General features: G+C 38.8%; 1 protein-coding gene across 1 annotated transcript; it reads right to left on the bottom strand.

Annotated features, from left to right (window-relative positions):
• Positions 1-960: 960 nt before the first annotated feature.
• On the bottom strand, positions 961-17,605 carry LOC120575377 (serine/threonine-protein kinase SBK1-like). Its single transcript, XM_039826128.1, has 4 exons — positions 17,456-17,605; positions 7,406-7,629; positions 4,095-4,297; positions 961-3,039 (listed from the first exon to the last, which is right to left on the bottom strand). Exons 2-4 carry the CDS (start codon positions 7,575-7,577, stop codon positions 2,230-2,232), a joined length of 1,185 nt encoding a protein of 394 aa, XP_039682062.1. The 5' UTR covers positions 7,578-7,629; positions 17,456-17,605; the 3' UTR covers positions 961-2,229.

Raw genomic sequence — 17,605 nt, 5'->3', positions numbered from 1 at the left:
ACAGAGCCCACCATTGGGCAACGGTCCTGCATGTTATAATGTGTGGAAAAAAGTGATGAAAATTCACAGTATGTCATGTCGAAAAAAGTCATAGTATAGGATGTCGAAAAAAGGGATGAAAAAGTCATTGTATAGTATGTCAAAAAGTGATAAATTAGTCATAGTATAGTATGTCCAAAAAAAGGATCAATTAGTCATAGTATAGTATGTCGAAAAAAGGGATAAAATAGTCATAGTATAGTATGTCAAAAAAAGTCATGGTATATTATGTATAAAAAACTCACAGTATAGTATGTCGAAAGAACACATGGTATAGTATGTTGAAAAAGGGATGAAAAAGTCCCTGCACCTTCTTGCTGCACCTTCTCGCTATGAGGCCACAGAGATAACTATCGGGCCACAGTGCAGCATGGTATAACGTGTGGAAAAAAGTGATAAAAAAGTCATAGTATAGCATGTCCAAAAAAAGTGATTACAAAGTCATGGTAAAGTATGTCAAATAAATGTTAAATGTTTTTTTTGACATACTATACTATGACCTTTTTGATATTTTATGACATACTATCCTATGTCTTTTTTATGACTTTTTCTGACATACTATATTATGACGTGTTTTTTTGACATACTATACTTTATCTTTTTATAATTTTTCAAGACATATACGATTACTTTTAGGATTTTTTAATGACATACATTAGTATATCATAAAACACTTACTTGACTATGATTTTCATTACATACTTTATTACTTTTTATGACTTTCTTATGACTTTTTTACTGTTACAGTACTGGATTTTCACTCTGGTTGGATAGAGCCAGGCTAGCTGTTTCTCCTGCTTCTTCTATAGCTAAGATAAGTCAAGCGGCTGCTAGCTGTAGCGTCATATAAATGGCCAGACAGGAGAGTGGTATCAAATCTTCCAGAAATGTTGTACTATTTTAATAAAGAACAAGGTCCACTTTTAATTCTCGGGGTGTTTATTTCAACAAATGTTCACCACATAAGTAATCACAGCATGCAATACTTCAACAAAAAAGAGAACCTTTTTAAACATTTAAATCCCCAAATGTTTTTCTTCATTAGTCCATCTTGCCTCACATTTCAGTTTTCAACTTTCTAATTAAACAGCAAACATTGGAATAAAAAATCTCTCAAAATACTTTATGTATCACTTGTTAGATAATTATTTTACCTGCTCAATCAAAGCTAATTCCCACTTTATTCATCAACCATGCAAATTGAAAAATATGAATGCTTCATTCATGATACTTTTGAGTGTTTTTCTCCCTCTTACTAAATATTTATTCACATAATAAAATCATCCGATTATTGTGAGATGTTTACCTGAAAGGAAGTGGGCTGCAGCTGTATGCAGTTATGGTCCCAGTATGCTGCAGTTTAATGGGAGGACTGGGTAGAAGAGTAAGAAGATACCCAATCAACACTTACTGCTGACCATGAGGTGCGTTTTCAGCCGCTCGTATTGTTGGTTGCTACTGCAAGTGGGTTTGGGCAACACAGGCAAACATGAAAAAAGACATTTTGGAAAAAAACAGTCTGCATACTTCTACTTTTAGATCACAACAAGATGATGAATATTTAAAATGAAAATGTAGGTCTGTGAGAGCCAACTGCTTCTACAGCAATTCAAATTTCTACTAATTTGTATTTCTCAGAGAAAATAAAAAAAAAAATCTGACTTCAGATCTCTCATACAAAAACTCATAAATAAATGCATCTGATATAAATACATATTTAACTCCAAATTGAAAAAAAAGATATACTAAAAAACACACACACGCACACACTTTACAGAAACCCATCTACCAAACATAACACTACAATAAACACATAATGGTACCATCAACAAATCATTTTATTGAAAGCCAATCGCATCTCTTTCTTCACAGATTATTTTTGCAGTGACTAGATTTTTCCAAACATTTGAACATATGTGGATTATGAATGTTTTTGTTTGTTTCTTTCTTCACCCTTCAGCTTTATTTCTCTTGACAAGGTCATCCATGGAGTTCATTTCAGTGTCTGAAGTATAAATCACATACAGGAGGCTTGTGATCGTCTCACCGCTCATTTCCTCAGAGCTCGTCTTCATCAGAAATGAGTAAATCCGCAGGGAAGCTAAGCTACGCTAAGCACCAGTCAGTCGCCACACGTTTCACCCTCCTCTTCAGCTCACAAAGCAGCCTGGAACGCAGCGTCAGTCGTCTCTACACGCAGATCTCAATGGGCGTTGCCACCAGGATGCGTCCTCTTTCGTTGTTTTCCCGGTTGACACGCTCGTAGCTGCCGGTGGATGATGACGAGCTGTTCGTGGACATGGAGGAGTAGTGGGTGTCCATCATGATGCTCCCCTTCACCACCACACAAGCAGGCGACAAGCTCTGCTGCTTCAGTCTGTCCACTAATACGTCCTCTTCAGATGAAGACGATCTGATGTCCAGAGGAGGCGCACTGCTCGCCAAGCTGCTGCTGTTCCCGTTCTCGGTGTCCAACATCCAGCACTGGTTAAAGTAGCTGAAGACTTCTTTGACGGAGCAGCGGCGCTCCTGCTCGATGGAGAGGAGCCTACGAAACATTCGCAGGCCCTCATCAGTGAAGCGGCGCCACTGCGACGGCACAGTGCCCGTCCGGCGACGCTGCCAGCGCACAAACTCCTCGTAGAAGGTGTCGTTGGGCATGGCCTTCTCCCAGGGGAAGTTTCCTGTCAGCATGCAGAAGAGCAGCACGCCAAACGCCCACACGTCCGTGCTGTAGTCCACGCAAAAGCCCTCCTGCCGCGTGGTGTCGCACAGCTCAGGCGCCGTGTACGGGATCGTGCCGCTCACCCGCTTCACGGGAGAGCCGGCGCGCCGCGTCATGCCAAAGTCTGAGAGCTTGACCTTCCGGCACTCTTTGTCAAAAATGAGGATGTTCTCGGGTTTGATGTCTCTGTGGACCAGCTTCTTACAGTGCAGGTAGTCCAGGGCGATGGCCACCTGGTGGACGCAGCGCTTGGCCACCGTCTCAGAGAGTCCCACCTGAACAGAGAAGAAGAACAATGTGGTCACGTATATAACCCCACCCCATCAGTTCAAGAATAACTCCAACACTGCTTCGTGTTTAAGTCTGTTTACATACATGTCTACAACCTGCTCTCATTACGTATAGACCTTTACTACATGACTGCACACCCTGTTTACATTACAGTTTATACATTTGACTGTATCTGTGCTACTACTACTGTGTCTACCACTGTATTATAACATATTCCTGTATTTTAGCTGCTGCACTGTTTAGATTCTAATTAGATTTTAGTTCGACTGTGTGATTTGAGGATGAGATCTAAGAATTTCATTCACTGCTTTACTGTAATTGTTGTGTACATTACAACAAAGCTGATAAATACTGGATTTTGTAACTGATTATTTCATTCATTGTCTTTCTTAGAGTAGTAGTAAATTAGTTCCTTGCAGTATACTCATGGATGTACAGAGAAATATCACTGGATTACTTTGATACCAAGGAAAATGTTAAAACATGATGATTGTCAGGCAAGTTCTGCATAGTATAGTATGTCATTAAAAGAAAAATCATAAAAAGTCACAGTATAGTATGTCATTAAAACAAATCATAAAAAGTCACAGTATTGTATGTTATAATAAAATCATAAAAAGTCATAGATTAGTATGCCATGAAAAAAATCATAAAAAGTCATAGTATTGTATGTCATAAAGAAATAAAAAAGGTAGAGTATTATATGTCAAGGAAATATTTTAAAAGTCATAGTATGTCATAAAGTCATACAAAATTCATAGTTTAGTAGTCATAAAAAAATCATAAAAAGTCATAGTATAGTATGTCATAAAGTCTTAAAAATCATAGTGTAGTGTGCGATTATAATCATAAAAAGTCATAGTTTAGCATGGATTACTTTGATACGACATGTTATGATCAATAATACTTTTTTTTTCAATTTCTGCAGTTTTACGGAGTGCATTTTTTTCTATGATTTCTAAGCTGATTTTTAAACAAGTGCAAATCTCACTAAATAAAAAATATACATTCCAAAAACACTGTATCATTTTTTTCTCACCTGTGGAGGGATGATGTCAAACAGATCACCTGCCAGAGCGTACTCCTGGGCAAAGATGTAGTACTCGTCTGTTTCGAAGGCGATGCCGTACATGTTGATGATGAAGGGGCAGGGCGACAGGTAAAGGGAGATGCTGTACTCTCTCAGGAAGCTCTTCAGCTTGGTGGTCTTCTTCCTCAGAAACTTCAGGGCCATTTTTGTGCCTGGAAAAAAAAGAAGAGAGAGAAGAGTGTTACATAATTCCATTAATCTCATTCCTCGCTTCTTCTTGATCTTTTTCCAGCATATTAAGTGTTGGGGATTTATTTTGCGGCTGCCAAATGTGTGCGTGAACTTAATTAAAATGATCAAAATTTGATGAATAATTAAAGTCTCCAATGCTACTGAATTAAATCCTGCTGTTTTTTTAAATCCTCTGCCGGACTAGTTATGTTCCCACAGAGTGACCAGGATGTTGAGCTGCTTCCATGCAGAGGTGGAAGTATGCAGATCCTTTACTGCAGTAAAAGTACTAATACCACACTGTGAAAATACTTAACTAGAAGAAAAAGTCCTGCATTTAAAACATTACTTAAAAGTATGTATCAGCAAGATTTACATAAAGTATTAAAAGTAAAAAGTACTTATTTGCAGTAAAACGATCTTGTCTGTGTTTTCATATTATATACTGTATCATGGATTAACATTACTGCTGCATTAATGTGTTTGTTGCATTTTACTGCTGTAGATGTTTAAGGTTGTGCTAATTTGAACTCCTTTATATACTGTTGGGTGGTTTAATCTACAGCAGTGCATCATATTCTATAAGATCATCATGTGTGTGTAGCGTGGCTGTCCTGTGAGAACCACGTATCTCTAAAAAGTCAACTGTTCATGGTGTCAGAAAAACAGCCCTGTTTCCAGCTTTGTGACGATGCATTTTCCCGCTGAGCCAAGAGGCTTTTTTAAAGACTTTATTTAGCTTAAGAAGTAGGAGAATGTTGCCAACACATAAAGGAACACTTCATCCTTGAGTTCATCACAAACATTCAACATCAACACATCTGGAGATATGTGGTTTTCACTGGACAGGAAGGGTATGAAAATCTGTCATCTGAAAGGAACTAAAGCTGTCAGACAAATGGAGTGGAGTAAAAAGTACAATATTCACCTGTGAGATGTAGTGGAGTAGAGCTATAAAGTTGTATTAAATGGAAGTACTACAAGTAGCTGGAATCTGTACTTGAGTACAGTATTTAGTTACAGTCCATCACTGCTTTCGTGTCTGGGATTTTGTAATAGCTGCAAACAAGCTGGATATAAGATTAGAACACCAAAGACGAGGAGCCTTTTTCACTTGATATACTATTGTTAAAGGATGCAGAAAAAACACATTTACTTGTGTGGAGGGATCACAAGAAGGTAAATTGTGAGGGTCAAAAGGTTCAGCTCACCTCAGCAGACACTTCATTGCAACAACAGGAGCAGCGAGGGGGGAGCTAATCTGAAATACCCCAGACAATATGAGTCTGGAGAGCTGCCATGTCTGCCTCTCTCTGCACCAATAGTCAGTGTGTCAGCGAAGATGAGAGGGGACACTTCTCCAATACCACCGGATCAGCTCTGCAAAGTGCTTTGTGCAGTTTTACAGTGTGCAGACACTTTAGAAAAGGTCAAGGGGAGGGAAGGGTGAGCTCGGTTTGTTCTTAATGCCATAATGCAAGAGGAGTTTCCTGTGTTAATGGGACATTCTAATATATATATATATATATATAACATTCTAAGTTTAAGTGAAAATCAAATATTGGACTGGATTTTGTTGGCAGATACTGAATATAAAAAAAATGACTCCATCAAAAACACCATCAGGACGTCGACCCCACTTCTAACTAATTTCAGTTCCCTTCTTCACTAAAATGCATTTCCACACAATTAGGATTCAAGTTCTCCATGTCGCCTTCATCCCATTTATTCCCATATTCCCACATGACATTCAGAGCAGCATCCGCCGGGTAAAGCTTCACTGGTTCTCTGATGGTTCTGAGAAGATATCGGTAATAAAGCAGCAGATCCATCCTTCAACTGCGCACTAACACAGGCTGGAAAAGGTCAGAATTCTTCTTGGTGGCAGACTGCAGCCACTCTGAAATGGGCTTTGTGCTCCATAAAAGAGACGATTAAGAAGCTCGGAGTAGACTGTCAACATGTTTGGCTTTTAATGTGAAAAGGTTGAACAGATTTTCTATTAGTTAAGAAGTTGATTTAGTCTGATTAACATCTGTGCTAAAAGGTTCTGCATATACTGTCCCGGTGGCACACGTTACCTCCAAATTCTTTTTCAAAAGTAAACACTTCAGAGACGAATAAAAGTGGGGCGGCCTCTAGCTCACCCAGTAAGAGCGTTCGCCCCATGTAGGCTGAGTCCTGCAGCGGCGCGGGTTAGAATCCGACCTGCTGCCCTTTGCTGCGTGTCGTCCCCCATCTCTCTCCCCCTTTCTGTCTATCCACTGTCACTGTATAATAAAGGGAAAAGCCCCCAAAAAATAATCTTTAAAAAAAAAGACGAATAAAAGTGCTTTACCTGAGCGAGGAAACAGAATTATTTTTGATTCTTTCATATCAGTGTTCGTTTGCTACACTATTGTCATGAAAAATGACCCCCTGAATCACATAGTATGGACACAAAAGAAAAAAAAAAATCCCCATTTCCTCCACCTGGAGCCCTGAAGATTTACTCCCCTATCTGGACAAATACATTTCTGCAGGTAAAATCTTCTCCGTCCACAACAAGACGTGATGAATTCAAACTTGAAATTCAAGTGTCTCCTCCTTCGTCCAAAAGAAAGATGGACTCTATAATGTTGGATCTTTTGGTTTCCTTTTGGAATAAAGAATCAAGCACCAGCCGGGTTGGCGAAGATGAACTGTGTGCCGTTTTCTTACATTTCACAGTTTAATTTATTCCTTACACATTTTGCTCTTCTATTTTTGGTTTTGGAAAGGCAAAAAAAGCCTCTTTATTACACATCCATGGATACTGGTCCCATTTCAATACTGTTGATTACAACAGAAGTTATTTACCTTTTGACAGAGAAAATCCAGTAATTCTGGCCACTTGAACCCCACAAAATTTGTGAAAAATCTATGACGTAAAATTATGACTTTTTTTACTTGGTGTTAAGTTGCTCTTAAAAATTTAAAAGTATTACTTTAACATGTGGGGAAATCCAAAGCTTGATGAAAACACTTTGTTCTAACTGACATTTCGATCTGCGAACATGGGAAACATCCAACATTTGCAGTTAGTATCAGCTTAAACACACAGCAGTTACCTCGGATTTTGTGAATGACCAGATCCACTTTGCCATAGGTGCCCTTCCCCAGCTCACAGACGACTTCATAGTATTTGTTGATGTCCAGTTTTTCCAGGTTCTGTGCAGCAATCAGCTGGAGTTCCTCCAGGATGTCGATGGAGGCGCGGGAGCCGTGGGGCGAGGAGTTCATTGTTGTGGAGGGACGGGCCGGAGCCGGGGGTCTGGTCTGGAGACGGATGTTCCTGCAGGACAGGAGGAGCAGGAAGGGAAAAAAAGGTTCACTATGTGACCAGTGTCCACCCATGTCGCCCCCCACTGTAAACAGGGCACACCTACTGTATTGTATGTATACATATATGAACGGAATGCATTGTGTTCAAGCCTGTTATGAAACCTTTGAATTGTAACTTTGTGTTCATGAGAAAGTGTTTTTTTTAAAGATCACAAGGAGAGAGAACACTAGCAAAGACTGAAAATGAAAAAAACCTGTGTGGGTAGTGTTTCTTTCTACCAGTGGTGAAAGAAGTACTCCGCTCTTTTACTTGAGTAAAAGCATTAATACCACAGTCTAATAATATTGTGTTACAAGTCAAACTCAAAATGTTACTTATGTAAAAGTACATAAGTATTAGCATCAAAATATACTTATTTTTAAAAGGACCAAAAGTAAAAGCATGCATTATGCTGAATTATGCAGGCTAATTACAGACTAATGTGTATTATATTTTTGAATATAATTATTGATGCATCAAAGCTATAGTGCGTAGTTTCTGTGTCCCTAGTAGCTTCTGTGTGAATGTATCTGAAATAATGGTGCAGTTGCTAGTAGCCAAGGAGGACACAGAGGATAAAAAAAAACATGATGGACTCTTCAGAAGAGGTAATTATCTTCACTTGATTTTCTGCGCGTTAAAGTTGCCGGACAACACCATTTTCGGAACACAGCCATACTGAGAAATACAGAGCTTTTTGTGGAGCCAATAGTCTTAATTAGCTTTGTAGCAACTCATTTGGCAATGGCTTGAATGTAACAGACGTTCATTAATATAAAAAAAGTTCAGAACTAAGGCTTTAATGTTCAAGCATGACTTTAATGTTGGGTAAAGGTGGAGCAAATTTTTTACTATATATACACACACACATGCTGTTTGTGAGTTTCCCCCCATGATCAATAAAGTTTTATCTTAACACAGCTACATTGTAATTTATTTGTTGAATATATTTTGTATACATAAAGTGCAGTACTTGAGTAAATGTTACATTTATGTAAATGTAATTAATTAGAAAAAAAGTGTGAACAAGTCAAACTAAATCTGAGTAGGAATAGAGCTGATCCCCTGCAGCTGATGGATGATCGTCCTGCATTAATGGACGTCTAATTCTGATCCGAGGTGTTTCTAGTCTGTCTCGCCTGCTGGCTTCCGATCTCAGCAAATCTGTCTCACCTTCCTCCTTCTGCTGCCACAAGAAGCCAAGCAACACTCATCTGCTGTATCGCAAGCTCTCTGAATGACTGGGACACTTCGCAGCACTGATGGCGCAGCACAATTGTTCCATCTCTCATTAACGGGGATGAGAAAGTGTTGAAGGAGACGGGATGCTAGCCACATCCTGTGCATCAAGTCCATCTGTGTTACTGTCTGTGTGAGTGTGCATGACAGCCAAACGAGTGCACAAAACTCACGTAAAAACGTGTGAAAACAATAAAACCAAACACAAAAAATACAATATGTTCCACTGGAAAGAATTGCAGTGACAGTACAAATGTGTTGTGTGTTGTTCACTGGTGAAATTAGTATTCAGGTATTTTACTTAAATACAAGTAGAAATACTACAATGTACAAAGTAGAAATACTCTGTTACTATAAAAGTCCTGCATTCAAAATGTTACTTATGTAAAAGTACAAAAGTATTAGCATCAAAATATACTTTCCACTAAAAGTAAAAGTACTCATTATGCAGAATGGCTCATTTCATAATAACATACTGTATATTATATTATTGGATCATAATTATATTATATGTATCATTTGCAGCTAGTAAAGGTGGAACTAAATTTAAATTATTTTATATTCTGATAGCTAGCTTAATATAATAATACATATTATAATATATTTTATGTTGTATTAATTATATAAATCTGTTAAGTAATTGAAGCTTTCAAATAAATGTAGTGAAGTAAAAGGTACAATATTTGCCTCTGAGATGTCAAGTAGAAGAATAAAGTAACATAAAATGTTGGAATGGAAAGTAAAAGTACCTCAAAATTGTACGTAAGTATGGTACTTCTTTTCTTCCTCCGCCATAGAAGTTATGTTTTCATCTTGGTTTGTCTGTTTGTTTGTCTATCAGCAGGATTACAGAATAACTACTGGCCTGCATGGGCCAAGGAACATCCCACTAAAGTTTGGAGTGGATACACAAATAATATTTCACTTTTGTTAACATTGCAAGATAAGAGCATTTGTGCTGCATTCACGTGGTGTCGGAATAATCTGAAAAATTAGTTTCCGATCATTTTTGATGGCTCACCTGATCCATCAACCATTGCTCTTCATTATACTGTACAAATACTGGAAACAGCTGTCAACGTGTTGACAGGGATATCCGAGCAATAAAACGCAACACATCATCTTTGTAGCATCCATGTTGTTTCCATATTAACTTAAAGCTCATGAACACACTAAAGTCAGAAGAACGACTTTTCCAACTTGGGAAATGGGACCATCCATGGAGCACGTGAATGCACCTTTGGCCTTGGCAGAGGTCTCTAGTTTAAACTATGTACATTTGTTTGGCTGCACTGTAAACAGATACACTGCTTGTTCCTTGGTTGTATTTCTGACAAAGCTGCTTGAGTGCTTGCTGTTACCACGGTAACCACAGGTGCCACCATATCAAACAGGACTGAAATCTTAAGGATTACAAAACACTGCTTAAACCTTCCTCATGTATTATGCTTGCACTAAAAATACAGAAATTACAAATAAAATATATTCAAAAGCTTAAAAAAAAGGATTGTCTTACAGTGACAGTGGAGCGTGAAAATGTCTCCGGACACAAACAGTATGTGCTGAGCATAAAAGAACCACAAGTACCGGTAGATAAAATGAGGAGTCAGCTGAACCCAAAGGAGCCAACTGGCTGTCCATCACCGGTCCACTCAGCATTCGTCTGACAAGGTCAATAAAACAAACACACAGTGGAAGAAGCAGCTAGAGTGTGTTTGGAGCTGCAAACAGAAAAAAACTACTGTACCTGAACACACAAACAAACAAAATTTTCATTTCTGGTTGTGTGATCAATTTAAATTCAAATCCAAGCTCGTTTCTGAATAATTACTGTTTTGTTCAGTTCATCTGCACCACAGTTACAGTGTTAAAGTGGCCTCATCAGCACGATAAATGAAAATAGGTTTTGTGTCCAAATACATGAGTTGCTTTGAAAAGCCTAGCCTCAAAAATAGGTCCAGGAAGAGGCACACTGTTTGCTACGTAGTACTTCAGAGAATATGAAGGAACAGACTGGTTTAAAATGATTTTCACACAGATTGGGTGCCCCCACACATTGCATTTGTACAAACCGTACAATCTAAACAAGGCCACTTGTACTTTATCTTAGAAAATCTTCTGATAATAGACAAAAAGAGGGTTTCCATTCACTTATTTTACACCAGAGTGGATTCATATCATCACAGTGTCTGTGCTTGGATGAGGTGAAAGAATTGGTGTATCAATATCTGTGTGGAGCGATGAGGAGACGGTAACCTACCATAAGTATCCAAACAAGTATTACTGGGACCATTACAGATGAACACACACAGTACCGCGGACTATTCCTCTAACAATTTGGCCAAGATTAAGCACCTCTCGTATACACGGTCCAGCCATATACTAGGTTTTGACCTAGTCTTATCTAAATCTTTACCTTTTTTTATTAATCAAAATCAACACAGATTAATTGAGATTTTTAGTTTCTTGAAAATATTTAATCTATGACTATATATACTACTGTCCACGCTGTTTACATCTGACATATAGTCGCCGTGTTCATATCATACTTCCAGCTGTTTATTCTGTATATTTTATCTCATTATTCCCATTATAGTATGTATACCTGTGCTATATATTACAATTGCTGCACGTTTATACTGAATTTATCTTAACCTATTCTTAATGTTTATTCTACATTCTATATTTATTCTATGTATTACGGTTTATTCTGTATATTACTTTGCAATTCTGATTAGATGCTAAAAACATTTTGTTGTCTCAGTACTCAGCAAAGACAGTAAAGTTGAATTTAATCTAATCTCGTTGCTCAACCATTGTGAAATGGTTTATCTCAACCACTTTATTTTTCTGATGGCTCTGCATCATCTTAGTGGGACAACATGTTCACTTGCTGCCTAGTTTTGTTCTTAGCTTCACTTAATCATAACAACCTTAGTCTATATCCTACACGTTCCACTTCCAAGATTGGTCCGGTGCCGCCGGACGTCCCTCATTTAGGCTGGATGTCCGTTACCTTGGGCTTTCTTTCTGTTGGCATTTTAAACTCCGGTGGATTAATGAGGACTATGGTTAACTGCTCCTCAGATCTATGCAGGGTAAATCCAGACAGCTAGCTAGACTATCTGTCCAATCTGAGTTTTCTGTTGCACGACTAAAACAACCTTTGAACATACACATGTTCTACCAAAACAAGTTCCTTCCCGAGGCTATTTTGCAGCAGCACCATGGCTTTTCCCGGTGTTTAGCACCGCCGAAACGATTGTGATTGGTTTAAAAAAATGCCAATAAACCAGAGCACGTTTTTCTCCCATCCCGGAATGCTGTGTGGACTAGCCAGACCCTCCTCCGCAGTGATGTTGAGGAAGGTCTGGCAAAGCGAGACTATAACAACCTTGACATGTACGCGTGCAGTATGCAGTTTCACGCTCAATTTCTTTATCTCAACCGTATAACCTCCTGAGCATAAGCGTACGCTTGTATGTGCTTTCACACTGCCGTCATATCAAAGAGCCTGCAGATGAAAGAAGTTACAACCAGCACTAATTAGTAGCATCTTCTGTTCACGGCAGGTCCCAGCAGCCCCGGCGCTCCTTCTAAGGGTAACGGTGCCGCGGCGGCTCCCCAGAGGGCCTCAAGGAAAGCCAAGCCCTGCTTTCCTCCCAGATGAAGGGGGGATGAGAACGCCTTGCTGTCTTTTCAGTGAAATGATCTTGTGTAATCAAAGCTGGAACTCAGCCAATCTGCTTTGAGTCATTGCTGCTTTTCTCTCATCTGTACCTCCCGGCTAATGTTACCTGCCTATTGACTGGTAACACCTGATGGAGGAAACAGGCTGCAGGCATATCACAGAGATGAAAAGCTCACAGTTTTAAAGACCTTCAATTCTTCCTAAATGCTTCCTGTGGATCGTCAAAACAGCGGTTGTTTTTAATCGATTTTTCTACTGTAAAACATCCCGCTTAGTATGCAACTTGCACACAATTAAACTAAAAATATATAAGGGATCAGTACGAAGATTATTTATTTGTATATGTTTATATAAAAAAAGTAAAAAAAAGTACAGAGTAAAAAGTACAATATTTCCCTCTGAGATGTAGTGGAGTAGAAGTATAAAGTAGCAGAAAATGGAAAGTAAAGTACCTCAAACTAAATAGAGTACTGTACAAGGTCCAAAGTTAGCACTCACCACTTGCCAAATGGCAGTAAAAATCTATGTTGGCGAATAAAATAAATGAGGTCAGTCGCCATTGATCGTTGCTGAAATAGGCCTACTTCTCTAAAACGGTCATCACTTCAACACATAAGTTGATTGACCAAGTTTTGTTTTGCACATAGGTGGTGGCATGCAACCAATGAATGTATCGCAATTCTTTGATTGACCCTTACATCAACCGTCGCTATGGTTACGCTTACTTTATCCAGCCTATACGTGGCTTTATTAGCAGTGGTACTGGTTGGGTACCACAGAGGAGAATTTCACGCTAACCGCAAATAGAGTCTGCAAGTATGTAGTCTATATACACGACATGCCACTTTTTTTTAAGACATTAATTTGGCTCAGAATGTCCCATTGACAGGGTTCTTATAGTCTTGCACTAAACACTAAAACTAAAACTCTGTGTGTTGAACATCTGTGGACATACGGATAAAAACTTAAACAATGTACAAATGTACAACTCACATTTAAAGTGATGGCATATGTGAGTAGACCAACGTAAATAAAGAGAGAGAGAGAAAAAAAAAAAAAAAAAAAAAAAAAAAAAAAAAAAAAGAAAGAAAGAAAGAAAGAAAGAAAGAAAGAAAGAAAGAAAGAAAGAAAGAAAGAGAAAGAGAGAGAGAAAGCCTAGATGTTACAACATAGGCAAAAAATGACATGCGTGACTGACTCTGGTCTAATTTTCTAGTCACAGAAAATGAACATAACTAAGAAAGGTCAGGACATTTCTTTTTTTCCCCTCGACACAGAAGCTTGTGCAAGCTTTTATTTCAAGCAGACTTCAAGTACTGCAATGCAAAGCTCTAAGTTCTCCATAAAAAGTCAGTAAATCAATTTCAGCTAGCACAGAACTATACTGCAAGAGTTTTAACTGGAACAAAGAACAGAGATCACATTTATCTTGTTTCAATGTTCCAGTTAGTTTCAGGATAGAATTTAAGATCATAGTGCTTGTTTATAAATCTATTCATGACCCTGGTCCCTCAGATCCACAGAGTCTCTGCTGCTCACTGGACCAAAAACTCCACCAAGGACCAACAAGCTTCCTTCTGCATGTTTACATCATCCAAACATCAATGGAGACCTGATTATTTACAACTACATTTCATTATGATATGTCATTGTACATGAAACCTGAGAAAATTGCTGAGTAATGGACTCTCTGTTGCCAAACTACACACACATTAAGCACTGCAGAAAACTGCTTCTGCCACCTCATTTGTGTTCAGGCCAACATCGACTTGTAAAACATCTGCACCTAATTAATCATTTGTAATGCTAAATCAATGTGTCAGCCAACTAAAACATACTTGAGGAACAAATGCTACCAACTTAAGTTATATTCGGCTCCCTATAAACATCTGTTACACCTCTAAAGAGTTCCAGAAAGAGAAAAAAACAACACCTGGTCAATTATAATGCATTTCTGAAGTAATTTGGTGTTTGGTCCAGACTGAAATATCTCAATAATTATTGGATGGATTGGCATGACATTTTGGGCATATATTCATGTTCCCCAAAGAATGAATCCTACTGATTTTGGTGATCCTCTGACTTTTCATCTAGCACCAGCATGAGGTTAACATTTGTAGTTTTGAGTGAAATATCTTGACTGTTGATGGATTGTCATGAAAATGGTTTCAATCCTCTCCTCCAACTCTCGTCAAGAAGGCAAATAACCTTATTTCCCAAAAAGTCAAACCATTCTATAATTTTACTAGCAGTAGATGCTCATTTACAGAAGATCAGAAAACACTAGCCAGGTTTCCATCCAAACCTAGCACAAACTTTAAATACATTTCCAGACAATTTGCATAAGAAAACGCAAGAATGCATGTTTCCATTCACTACTGTTGTGTGAATATTAGGAGTTGGTTCATCAAGATGAACAGTTGGTGCCAGTAAACTCTTGTAGAAGAAAAAGAAGAGGACAAGATGAGGACATTACAAAGACCTCCAGTCAAAAGCACAGATGATAGAAAACATGATGATACAGGCGTAAGAACTCTTTGCAATATTTTGATATTCTCAGGGTTTTTTCTGCTCAAAGAGGAAATAAAAAATGCACATTGAGACGGGTGAACTGAAACATTTCAGCCTTTTAATAGTGTGCACAATCGAAATGGAAAGTCTTGACATTTTACAGGCGACCTCTTCTGCACCAGTTTCTGTGGGTCTCTTCATCCATTTCTTAACTATTCGAGCCAGTGCCAGTGAACTAACATTAATCTGTCCGCTGAGATAACAAAACCAGGGAGATTATTTCTGCACCACAAGCAGCTCTTTCCTCCAGAAATGTTTGTAGAGCTAAAACCGTCACAGCCACAGCTTTGGCCTTCCATCCGTCTCCCTCTCCCTGTGTGGTGGCCAGCCTGCAGCGCAGCCCTCCGATGGGGCTCGGCTCCACAGCGCTCATGGAGCTGTGGAGCACATCAAAGCAGCGAGGCTTAAACCGGCTCGGCCTCCAGCATTTGCCAACACTAGGGCTTTGTGCCTGCACGCTCGGCGGCACATCACTGGGCGCTCTCCTTTAATGCCAACCCATTTCTGCTGCTGTGAACCCCACGCTACAGTAGGTAACATTACCCTCTTTGTCTGCTTTAATCTCTGCCTCTCTTTCTTCTTCTCTGACTTTTTTTTCCGCTGCACTGTTAATGTGTGATCCCCCTGTCTGCTGAGTGGCTGTGTGTACACATGCATCAATGTGCAAAGAAAACCAGACACACTCTCAGTGTCAGCTGTAGGGCTGCAACTAACAATTTTTTATCATCATCGATTCATCTATAGATAGTTTTTTCTGATTAATTGATTAAGTGTACACAATATTACAAACGGCTTCATATGATAACGTGGTAAATTTCTTTCGAAATACTTAGTAATATTTGAAGCAATAGGTCCCTGATTTCACACCAAAGTACACAAAAGCAGCTTTTAATTTAAAGTCTGGAACCATCAGAAATGACAACCGTCACTGGCACATTTATTAGCTGTAGCTAGCTAATGAAGCGCCATTTCAGGCTGACTCATGGCTGCATACACATTAGGCAATTGAGGTGGGATAAGCAGGGATGCCATCCACCTTGTGAGCAAAATTATTAAAATCCATTACCCGAGTCAGCCTGACTCATTGATTCTTTATCTGACTATGGTGTGTGCAAGATAGAATCTATGGCCCCGACCATGGCTTTGAAATATCAGTAGCTAGAAATGCTTGGTGCTGTCCGTGGTGCTGAAGCAGACGGATTTGTAATTGAGACTTTATGTCTGAGTCCCGCCCCGTTAGTTTCATCTTGGATCTATAACATTTTCTAAACTGCATAGCTGGGGCTGCAGGTAAATACAGCTGCAACACATTTTCATTATTGATTTATCATATAGTATATGACATGTCAAAAATAGTGATGAAATACAATAAAACACAACTTCCCAGAGCCCAAAGTGCCGTCTTGTTCAGATATTCAGTGAATTACGACAATTAAAAATCAGCAAATCATCCTATTTGAGAAGCTGGAACCAGATAGTTTTAGGCAATATTTGCTTACTCTATAATCCGAATAGTTGCAGATCATTTTTATGCCAATCAACGAATTGATTAATCGACAGTGTACTCTCTGCAGCCCAATTTGAGAGTCCAAATTGCTTTTTGATGCCATTTCCCCCCAAAATAAAGGGAGTTCCCATTAATAACAAAACATCAAGGTTTCGAGGTGCATCCAGTGGATCATCCTTCACAAGACTCACAAGTGTCAGTATCATTGTTTAGAGTCATCAAAACATGCCACAAACTGCAGCACAAAGACATGAAGTGTGAACCAGCTCTGCAGACACAAAGCATGCATTATAATAATAGCAATACAGCGTGTAGCACACGTGAACTCAGGTAGTGCACGGCTGTGTGCACGTGAACATCATGTATAGTAATGTAGAATGTGTGATCAATAAATGTACAAAGAACAAATTTAGTGATGTAGGCTATCCTACAGATTTGTAGCTGGGACACAAAAGATTGACAGCAGCTCTATTGTTCTGCTTAGTCAGTGTCTGGTCGCATGGTGTCTAACTTTTGTATTACAAAATAATTTAAAATCATAAAATCATTAAAAAAAAAAAAGAAGCAGTTTAAAAGAGGATAATTAACAAAGCCGGCGTGTAAACACATTAATCCAGTGTAATGGCTTTAACAACAGAGCAGCACAAAGACACACAGAGACATAAAATCAAACAAAGCAGGATCGGAACTGGTAATAATATAAAACACACATTTATAGACAAAACCGAGCATCTAATTAGCAGTTATTTGCTTTAAACCGGTCAGGAAATATTCGGATCTAATCTTACCTTTCAAGATGTGCTGCATGCAGTATCTTTCAATCCATCCAGACACTTGACTGTTCAACTAAAAGAGGAAACAGATCCTTGAATTGTTTTTTCTTCTTCACGGTGTAGCAGGACCCTCCGCTGTTCTGCACCGCCGCTGTCCGTCAGTCT

The sequence above is a fragment of the Perca fluviatilis genome, chromosome 15 (assembly GCF_010015445.1).
Source record: "Perca fluviatilis chromosome 15, GENO_Pfluv_1.0, whole genome shotgun sequence".
In the NCBI taxonomy this organism is placed as follows: domain Eukaryota; kingdom Metazoa; phylum Chordata; class Actinopteri; order Perciformes; family Percidae; genus Perca; species Perca fluviatilis.
Note: the sequence above shows the minus strand (reverse complement) of the source record. Positions and strands in the feature narration are given on the sequence as shown.

What these genes read in the sequence shown, in the direction of transcription:
- LOC120575377 (XM_039826128.1), bottom strand. Translation starts at nt 7,577, where the DNA reads ATGAACTCCTCGCCCCACGGCTCCCGCGCCTCCATCGACATCCTGGAG. An exon ending in GGTCATTCACAAAATCCGAG is followed by an intron (nt 4,298 to 7,405) that starts GTAACTGCTGTG and finishes TTTTTTTTCCAG; the next exon opens with GCACAAAAATGGCCCTGAAG. An exon ending in TTGACATCATCCCTCCACAG is followed by an intron (nt 3,040 to 4,094) that starts GTGAGAAAAAAA and finishes TTCTCTGTTCAG; the next exon opens with GTGGGACTCTCTGAGACGGT.